The sequence below is a fragment of the Limulus polyphemus genome, unplaced genomic scaffold (genome assembly GCF_000517525.1).
Source record: "Limulus polyphemus unplaced genomic scaffold, Limulus_polyphemus-2.1.2 Scaffold3594, whole genome shotgun sequence".
Classification (NCBI taxonomy): domain Eukaryota; kingdom Metazoa; phylum Arthropoda; class Merostomata; order Xiphosura; family Limulidae; genus Limulus; species Limulus polyphemus.
The window spans coordinates 74,684-86,086 of NW_013669204.1; the positions used below are offsets into that span (position 1 = coordinate 74,684).

An 11,403-nucleotide genomic window follows, 5' to 3' on the forward strand; every position below is an offset into this window, starting at 1 on the left:
TGTTCCCATTAAATGTTTAAATAAGCTCAATGAACTGACTTATTAAAAGTGGTTTATAACAAAAAGATCATGGATGTTTCTATCTTTTATGTTTTATTCCAGTAAATATGAACCTTTCTAAACATCTTTCCTGATAAAGATTTCCAAGATATATACATATATGTGTGTAAGCACTAAAGTCCGAAATCTAGGTTATGCATTTTTACGTGATCCGCTCACTATTTGATGAAATATTTCGGCCACTTATCGATTTCGGACTTTGATCTCAACATATAAACGTACTTATTTATTTTGATTTTAGGCTATCCATTTGCACAGAGTCTGGAGATTCCTCGAGCAGTGTTCCTGCATATAGAACGGGAAGAGAAAACAATTATTCAGTAACAAACTCATATAAACTGTTTGAAATAGAAACCAAAATATAAACACTACATAAAAAAATTAGTTACATATATTTATATTAAGCTGTGGACTTTTCTTACTAGCTACAGAATATTTAGTAGAATTAAACACATAATTCACACACTGTAATAACAATTTCTTTTGCCAACGAACTCTGATTATTTTATTAGATCTATATCTTTCATATTTTCAAAGCGCATGATTTTTTTTATAACAAGCCAACAATTCACTAAACTTTATAAATTCTTTTGACCGAAAAGTTCCAACTAGCTCTAGGAAATTTTTAATCAATACTTCTACTCCATAGAAATGCTTGTATGTTCTGATTTAAAAAAAAAAGAATAAAATGTTACTCTCAAAAAACTTCGTATTCGTCTTTATTTAGTATAATACCTAAGTTATAACATATTCCAGTATTTGATCGTTTTTCAAACTTCTCGTTTCCTATTAGGTAAAGCATTTTACTTCTTACATTTTTCTACCAATCTGTTAGTTACACAAAAATCACACAACTAAATATTGATAAGTATACGGTATCCTTCAGTTACTAAACTGTGCAGTTACAAGATATCGAAGTTCATGTATTTTCTTTACATTTTTACAAACGAAAATAACAGAATATGAACTTCCATTGTTGAATATAAAGTGGATTAAAATCTGTGTAGTAGTTTACTAGAAAATCTGTGAAGTAGTTTACTAGAAAATATATGCAGTAGTCTACTAGAAAATCTGTGTAGTAGTTTACTAGAAAATCTATGCAGTAGTTTACTAGAAAATCTGTGAAGTAGTTTACTAGAAAATATATGCAGTAGTTTACTAGAAAATCTGTGTAGTAGTTTACTAGAAAATCTGTGTAGTAGTTTACTAGAAAATCTATGCAGTAGTTTACTAGAAAATCTGTGTAGTAGTTTACTAGAAAATATATGCAGTAGTTTACTAGAAAATCTGTGTAGTAGTTTACTAGAAAATCTGTGTAGTAGTTTACTAGAAAATCTATGCAGTAGTTTACTAGAAAATCTATGCAGTAGTTTACTAGAAAATCTATGCAGTAGTTTACTAGAAAATCTATGCAGTAGTTTACTAGCCAATGAAAATATGTTTATTGCGTTATTGCGATATCAAGTTTTGTACTGGGTAAAAATCTTACGTTATTATATCAAGGCACTTATAGAGCCAAGTATGAAAAAAAAATGGTTATTAGTTTTGCACGACTTCATTGGTGGAGATCAAGACAAGAAGTCAACCAAAAGGCAAGAACAGTATCCACTAGCAAGGTTATAGGTTCATTCACGGTCCAATCATTTTCAACAGGCGTGGCCTATATGCACCATCTCTCTGTATTGTGTGGCGATTGTATAAAGGGTGAGCACCAACCACAAAAAATGACCTAAGTGTTTTCTAAAAGGTGTTTGATTGCACCCATAATGAACTTGTAGCCATAGAAAAGCTTTGCAAATATGTATAACAGATGTATATGTCCCTCAAATTAAATATTTTGTATGCATGTATACATAATTGTTAAATGGTGAAGTTAACCAAGAAAGTTTATGACAATAGCATGCTGCATCACATTCAACACATCATAAGTTAGTATACGGCATATGACAATAACATGCTGCATCATATTCAACACATCATAAGTTAGTATACGGCATATGACAATAACATGCTGCATCACATTCAATACATCATAAGTTAGTATACGGCATATGACAATAGCATGCTGCATCACATTCAACACATCATAAGTTAATATACGGCATATGACAAGAACATGCTGCATCATATTCAACACATCATAAGTTAATATACGGCATATGACAAGAACATGCTGCATCATATTCAACACATCATAAGTTAGTATACGGCATATGACAATAACATGCTGCATCACATTCAATACATCATAAGTTAGTATACGGCATATGACAAGAACATGCTGCATCGTATTCAACACATCATAAGTTAGTATACGGCATATGACAATAACATGCTGCATCACATTCAACACATCATAAGTTAGAGGTCTAACTCAACAGGTACATTTATCCCGACCTACCTGCAACACAGGCTGTCATGAAGCAGGCTGCCGATCCTGCTATTACTGCTCGCACTGCTAAACCCGCCAAGTCGGATTTTCTTTCCGGAGCTATAGCACCTAGCGCTCCGAGCTGGATCCCCATGGATCCGATATTGGAAAACCCACATAACGCATAAACAGCTATAGCTTCAGACCTAGACTAAAGAAATCAATAAGTGACCAAAATTGTTCTATACACATAACAAACATATTAGAACTATTACGATTATACAGTGTTCAAAATTCGTAAGGATAACACCTGGTGAACGTTTGTTTAAACGCTCAGTTTACTGCTTTCTCACTGCGAACAAAATCTATACCAACCAAAAATTTCAAATTCAGTCAAACAAAGTTGCAACTTTTATCTGATAGAATATTATTCTTTACTGTGATGACTCAACTAGATTCATTTGGAATAACCCAATGAACAACCCAGGCTCGAAACGTGGTCAAAATAGAATAATTTTGAAGTGAATTTCATTCATAGTTGTTATTATCTTCAATAGTAGCTTTTTTCTACGTAGTATTCCTTACCGTAACCTAACTAGTCGTATGATATGTTATTTCAGGAGTATTTTAGGTAAAGTAGACACGGTGAGCTTTCTGCAACGATCTGATCCTGTCTGTTTCTATAGTGTTTTTCTTCAACTTGAAGAAGATCCCACTATACAAGTCAAAATATCGTCCCGCTCTAGAAAGAGACAGGAGCAGTCCATTAAAGCCGAACCTCTTGTCGTATGAAACTCATTTAAATCAGAATTACAATACTCAGTATATGTTAATCATAATTGATTTTTATTTAAATCTGTTTATAAATTTCTTTCAGCACAAAGCTACACAATGCGCTATTTACATCATATCAGCCACGGGGAAAGAACCGTGAATTTTAGCGTTATTAGCCTTGAAACTGAGACATTGTGGATAGTATTAATTGGCTATATTTGTTTTTCATGCTAAACTAAATAAAGTTGTTGTAAATAAATTAACGTGATATTTTTACTGAATAGCACAAATGTCGAAACAATTGTCTTACCGATAACGTTTTTATTTCTCCAAGTTGTTTGTAAGCAATAAATTCGTTAACTACTGTCTTCAAACCAATCAGGCGAGCCACCTGTTCACATTCCTTCCACTCCACGCCCATCAGGAAAGCCAATGGAATGAACAGTTTGGATAACACCCACTGTCAACATTACATAAATAAATGCATAATATTTTATTATATGAAAAATATAATACAAAAGCAAGGTAACATAAAGTATAAAACGCTGATATATCCTTAAGGATATTCAGAGAACGAATTATGAACCAACCACTGTTGTTGTATTACAAACCAACATTAAAGAAATGAGTATACCTCAAAAGAGAGAAAGTCCCATCCAACAAGAAGTCCTATCCATCCAAAAATTGAGTCAAGAAATCGAATGAAGGCTAAAAAGGCAATTAAATTGGCGGCTATATTAGCTATTAACGTGATTGCATCACTGGCTCCTTTAATGGCGGCTTCTATAGCGTTCCGTTCTGTCCTATTGTAAAAACAACGATTATCTTTTTAAATGTCGTGAATGTAGATATTGTTTTATTTTTATTTCATTATAGACTCAATATTAATACAGTTGATTTGAACTACATATCCTCGTAATATCCTAGTTTAAGTATAACGTCATATTTACCACTTACTTTATTTTTAAGTAGAAAATAAAGCAAGAAATAAGAAATATAAAAGAGCATTCTGCTTTCTTTCTAGAAAATTGGATATTTGTAACATACTGTTGAACTTACGTATTGTTTGAGCTTGGGAAAATATCTATTTATATGATGTTCTACGTCATTTGTTTATGCTTTTACTACACGTGCCAAAGATAAGTCATTTATTGTTTTGTGTGTGGTGTGCATTCCTAGATACTAGTAACATTAATAACTGATCTTTAATATTCGATTCTTGGTTGTTTATTAGTTAAGGCTAAGAGCTAGAACATCTTCAATGTTATAATAATTATACGAAAATATTCTGCATTTTTGTCTGTTGAGTGCGAACTTTTTGATCTTGTTATCAGTAAGCTGGCATATAGTTCAGCCAAATTAAAATATAATCATAGTTAGTTGCTCCAGGTCATAAGTAATCTTACAACGATGAGCACTCGAATAGTTTCATGTCAGAAAATAAGTTACGCATATAATTGTGTATTTTGGTGATGATAAAAAATTATATTTCAAACATTATATCTGGTGAAAAAACGCGGATGAATCAAATGGTAACATTGGTAATTCTGATTATTAACATAGGCTAATATAGACGTCACTCAAGTGTGGGCGCTAACGACAAAACTATTGTTTAGTGCATTCTGGGAGAAAACAACTTTAGTTGTTTCTTGTGGGAAGCTCTAAGTTGCCTATAGCTCAGTATAATATTGAAGCAAGTATAGTTTTATAGAGAAGACATAGGCTGAAAGTAATTATTAAACATATTTTAAATCAGAGAAAAAAGATACGATTATAATAAACTTCTATTGATTAACTCACAACCAATAAACTTATCTTTTACTGAATGATTAAAAGCATTTGTGTTTTGTTATTATTTGTAAACCAGGAACTTCTGGTTGTTTAACACTGACTGTTATTAGCTTTAAACAATCAGGGAACTTATTTAACTGAGTGTCGCGTTGTCTGACAGACTTGGGCGAAGATAATGAGTTTCCTATATACGTTTCTTTGTATATGTCCTTCATTTAAAGTTATCAGATGAGTTCATGCTTGGATATTAGTTTTACTATTCCTGTATTTATTTTTCAATCAATATAAAGATCCAGTCATAAACTACCACCCAATTTCAGCTCTCAGGGTGCCGTTGTTTTCTTAACTTTCTTGTAATGGATAATTTGTACTTATGGTTAGAAGGAGAATGAAAGCTACAGTTAAAATATGATTAAAATATGATACAATTTCACTTCCGTCATTCACCACCGTTACCCAAGTACAGTAGACCATAGATATGATAACTGACCATGAGACGAGATGCATAAGTTAAAGTTTTGGATTTAACGTGCTGCGTCATACATAATAAGATTCTAATGTTAAAATAGTTGATTGGTGTTAATAACGTGAAACAAAAGTAAAATATGTATTTCAAAAACAAAAGACAGAGTAAAACAATGGAGCTTCTAAGCTTCCATTCCCTGCAAACACCCCTTATCCTATTGATACACATTCACGATGCTATCTGGGCTGATGGGAACTAATGTAGTTCGAAGCTCCAACTGTTAGATGTCATGGTGTGAAATGTTTACATTGAAAGAGGCAACTATGTTTAATATTGCAACCGCCGTTAACTCAAAGATGACGAAAACTTATATGCTAAATCTGACTAGAAACCTGGATATCCTTAAACACTCCTTCCTTTAGAGAGATAAGAAAAGTTTGTATATAGATAAAACTTGCACCCTTTGACAAGCTTGATGTCTTGGGCGAGTGTTTGACTCTGCTCTGTCTCAGGGTAGAACAACTTGGAAAAAGCTAAAGCAGCAGGAGCAGACATTACAGAAGCTGACAACAGGTGGCTAGAACTAACCTGAAAACAAATACAGTATTAAAACATATATATATATATATAATTACATTTTGACATTTATTAGCATTGTGGCATCTTTAATAACAACATAAATTGTTTTTTATTGATTTTCTGGTTCCAATTTTATAAAGTTATAAATCATTTGTCCAAATTTAACCTTATCTTGCAATTGATTAATTGAGAGCGATATAACTTTTACTAAAATATTGAAAATCGTAACATTAATGCATATTCATATATTTTAAAAACCGCTGCATTTTAAATGTGTTTATTTTAAAGTATTCAGAAGTATGTAAATCAGAATATCCATGATACACAAAATAATTGAAGTTTTCACAGGCAGCTGTGTAGGAAATACCTAAATAAATGTTACCGATTGGTTTTTAGTTACAAAGAAAGCGTTCTACTTTAACAGATCAGTATAATATAAAGTATTTATGGTGGGAGTGTATAAAGAACATATTGAATTACATCTGTAAATAATAATAATAAAAACTTTTTCTAACTTACTCCGAAATTAATATAAGCTGCTAGGACGCTGCCGGCAATGGTAGCAAAACCACCCGTCAGAACGGCATGGAGTTCTGACTTAGTCATTGTCGGTAGAAAATGTTTTATCATTAGCGGAGCCTCTGTCTGAAACCAACAGTAATCATTAACTTTGATGAGGATAAAAAATTATAATGTTTGTTTGCATATAACCAAGAAAACATTGCGCTCCAAAATATATCATTAAATTATATTACTTTGAGGTATGTGCTAACTTCCGTTTTTATAAGATATAATATAATTCTTATTATACTTGTATAACATTTTTTCTCGTACTTTAGGACGGTATCACGGTATAGTTTATCTTGAATGTAGGCCGCTAGATTTAACTTTAATAACTTTTCAACTCAACAAATTATTTTTGTAACCTTATCGTAAATATAATATAAAAATTCCGTCGCTAACCGCATTATAGGATAATCCGAGAAAAATGTCAAGATTAGTTTTTGAAGTAACTACTTTAGTTGATTTTATGTTCTTGTGGTACTTGCGTCTGAGCCAATGCCAGTCTCGGTGACTTGTTCACGCGTGCTAAGGATTTTCATTAATGGCTACATACAGTGAACATGATAAATAAAATTACGTATGAGGCTGATGAATAGCATAAACGGTGTATCGTTATTACTGTGTTATTCTTCTCCCTTCTCTCTATTACAGGAATTGCTTTTCCCACTTAGGTTTAACTGTAGTTATTATACTTATCCAGTATAATACAATCTTATTTTGTGCCTGGGTCTGGAAATCAGATCAAAGAATTATCGAAAAAATGAAGATAGTGTTATTTTATTGTCTTTTCTTTATATGTTAAATTTAAAACTGTTTATTTTTTATGTTAAAGTATACAGATAAAGATATTCATACATACTTACATGCATATACTTATTATACTGTTTTTTCTACTAATTTAAAACAATATGAATATTAAAATTTTATGTGTTGGCCAAATGATTCAACAAACACCCATACCCGTTAAGATATATTGAAATATTTAAGTAACTCACCATTCCAAGGAAAATATTTCCTGCTGCGTTCATGGATTCGCATGCCGTTGTTCCCACAGTTACTTGGAGGAACCAACCTACTTTAATAACCATCCACTGCATTATCCCGTAATAGTACAGAATAGATATCCAGAAATTGAAGAATAAAATTACGCTTAAAACCTAAAAATAAAATATATAGCGTTATACAGATAGTATTGACTTGTGAAAAATTGCTTACAAATAAGTTTTTAATGTATATAGTGAAGATATTAAGCCAAAAACAATTACAAAATCTTAGGTTTTCAATAAATAAAATGATATCCACTTCAACGTAGTTCATACAAAACAATGCTTGTGATGAAATACGTTCAACTTATTGAACAAGGATAAAACACTCCTATGTTTAATGTAATATAAATAGATTTAGTTATATCATTTCATGAATACTTCGAACCGTATATACTCGCAAGCAAAGTGATTTGAAAGAATGATACATTTTTGTTTCAGCACCTCTGTTTGAAATACTTTGTCTACTTTAAGTAACAGTGGACAAAAGTTCTAAAAGAAGAGGTTCCTAAAAGAATATATATATATATATTGCTAAATTTATAACTACGAGTTATTAACAAAATCAATACAATGAAGAGAAGTATTTTCGAAACATAAAATGAATAAAGGTAAATATATGGAACTTCTCTTGTAGCAAATAAACGTAGCTATCCTGTCAAACTGAAACCACTGGAAACGCAACATGTGTTCCATATATTCGGTTGAATGTGGCAGGAATGGCGACTTGTATTCCATATATTCGGTTGAATGTGGCAGGACTGCCGACTTATGTTCCATATGTTTGATCAAGTATGGACGGAATGGCTATTTGTGTTCCATGTAGTGGGTTTAATGGCGACTTGTGTTTCACATGTTCAGTTGAATGTGGTGGGAATGGAGCCTTGTGACCCATGTAGTCGGTTGAATGTAGTAGGAATGGAGGCTTGTGATCCATGTAGTCGGTTGAATGTGGTGGGAATGGAGCCTTGTGATCCATCTAGTCGGTTGAATGTGGTAGGAATGGAGGCTTGTGATCTATGTAGTCGGTTGAATGTGGTAGGAATGGAGTCTTGTGATCCATCTAGTCGGTTGAATGTGGTAGGAATGGAGGCTTGTGATCTATGTAGTCGGTTGAATGTGGTAGGAATGGAGGCTTGTGATCCATCTAGTCGGTTGAATGTGGTGGGAATGGAGGCTTGTGATCTATGTAGTCGGTTGAATGTTGTAGGAATGGAGGCTTGTGATATATGTAGTCGGTTGAATGTAGTAGGAATGGAGGCATGTGATCTATGTAGTCGGTTGAATGTGGTAGGAATGGAGCCTTGTGATCCATCTAGTCGGTTGAATGTGGTAGGAATGGAGGCTTGTGATCTATGTAGTCGGTTGAATGTGGTAGGAATGGAGGCTTGTGATCTATGTAGTCGGTTGAATGTGGTAGGAATGGAGCCTTGTGGTCATCTAGTCGGTTGAATGTTGTAGGAATGGAGCCTTGTGGTCCATCTAGTCGGTTGAATGTGGTAGGAATGGAGCCTTGTGATCCATCTAGTCGGTTGAATGAGGCATATTATATCATATTATTATGACTTATGTATGTGTCACAAACAGCAATTCACAGTTAGGTTTGATCAAATTAAAAACAGTTTATAGCTTGATAATTGTACAAATGTCACATGATTAGGCCCATTTTAAATAATAATTATGAATCTGCCACACATTAGAGTTCAACCCAGATGCCAAATGGTGACGATTGTTGAATACAAAGTAGTTACTGGGAAGGAAAAGCGAGCGTTGTGATAATATCAAGTTTAGCAATACAATATACAATATTTTCAGTTGTAATTCTAACAATATCTCACGATGTTCTAAGAGGTTGAAAAATATTTTTTTCTACACAGGTTAATATATAAGTTTTTATATGCAAATATAATGACTGCAGCAATCGTGATTGTTGAATTGTGCAATTGTTCAATTAAATCAAATTCAAACCCGTGTTAATTATGTTTGCCTTAATTGTGAAATAGGGAAATACAAGTTCTGTTATTTGACTCACTACGATTTACAACAAATAGTTTTCGTGAAATTTCAATCAGTCGTTGGTTGTTTTTCGTACATTCAAATATACACTCTTACACACTGTAGTAAAAGGATTATACGCGTTCGATAATGTGATCAGGTGAAAAAGTAACGCATTGTCAATGGAACTGTTTGCGAGTGTATAACGACAAAATGAAGAGAAGTGACAAATTAGCACTAAATGCTATAGTATGATATTTATGGACATGGCCATGAAAAGAGGGAAGAAGGACTGCAGTACACATATGTGCCCTAATCTCTTAACATTATATAATATTTTGAGAGTAAACATCCAAAACCGTAAAGGAGGGAGGAAGAGGTCTAGATAGAACCTGACTCTCCCAGGCCGCGAACGACGACGACCAAACACCGACACAAAGACTTAAGTAAAAGGGTGTTCATTTTGAAATGTAAAGTTAACACTTTGAAATGTAAGGTTAACACTATTATAAAATAATAATTTCCCACAACAGTAAGTTTAACGGTATGTCATAGAACTCATGGGGTATGCATTTAAAAAAGCAGTTAATATATGAGCGAGTAAGAAATAAATGTATATCAAAATTGAAAATTCAGATAAAGTGTGAATTTTTAAAGAATAATTTGTACATTTTATTTGTTAAAAATATGTATCCAAACATAATAGGCCTAACATAATGTCTGTTGAGAAGTTTAATTAATTATGTATCTAAAGTTTATCGAAATATTAAGTAAATAATAATGAATAAATTGCAGTTTAAATGGACTACCATTTTACTGACTAGCGTGGATATAATTCTGCAACACAACACTAATGATTTCAGCTTGTTAAAAGATAATCTAACGCGAAAAATGTAAAACCAGAAACTTACACTGAATGCAAACACTGGTCTCTGTTTCGCAGAGATATCTTGAAGTTCACCAGTAACCAGGTAATCGAAAAGAAAAGTAAAACCAGAAACTTACACTGAATGCAAACACTGGTCTCTGTTTCGCAGAGATATCTTGAAGTTCACCAGTAACCAGGTAATCGAAAAGAAAACTCGATCCGTAATCTGTAAACTCAAGAAACTTTTTCACTTTTTCCCCAATGCAATGGAATATTTCCCTTCCAACGTGCCATCTTAAGATGGCCAGTCCAAAAAGAAATTGTAACAGTACGCCCCATAGAACATGTCGCCACACAACCTAAGAAAAGAAAGATTTCGTCAGGCTCATATGATTGCTGTGATTTTCTGTATTTCAGCATTTAGATATAAATACTTACCTTCAACAAACTACAAACCTACAGCTTGTAAATTTCTATAAAGGGCAATTCTCCTAACTCAGTATTTCAGCGTTTGTTAACGTTTTATTTATTATATTGTTTGGTAATTCATGCCGTTTAATTTTATTGGGTGTAATAAAGGTTTCCTAAAATTTTTTCAGTCTTAAACACTTCCTATAAACATAATACCGTTCTATAGAAAGCAAAAAAAAAATTCAGCTACAATATTATTTACATTGCAAGAAAAAAACATCTATATAATATTATAAGCAAATAACTTGTGTGAATGTATTGGAATTATATCTTCATTGAATATATTTCACAAAACAATTAAAGGAAAATTAAAATGCATAATATTTTTAGCTACGGCAAAGTCAATCCATTGTTCTAAAATAATCCTAATCACTTTCCTCCTCCTCAATTCATTTTTAATAATTAAATTAGGCATCTGATG

The 11,403-nt window shown here is 32.6% G+C and overlaps 1 protein-coding gene across 1 annotated transcript; it reads right to left on the minus strand.

Annotated features, from left to right (window-relative positions):
• Window positions 1-217: 217 nt before the first annotated feature.
• LOC106469655 (solute carrier family 28 member 3-like) lies at window positions 218-10,643 on the minus strand (the record flags this gene model as incomplete). The annotated part of the gene is made up of 8 exons (XM_022398230.1): window positions 218-345; window positions 2,462-2,642; window positions 3,516-3,665; window positions 3,840-4,008; window positions 5,923-6,050; window positions 6,561-6,686; window positions 7,601-7,762; window positions 10,555-10,643. Coding segments are annotated over 8 exons (1,064 nt in total), but the record flags the coding sequence as incomplete, so codon positions are not given.
• Window positions 10,644-11,403: the final 760 nt, after the last annotated feature.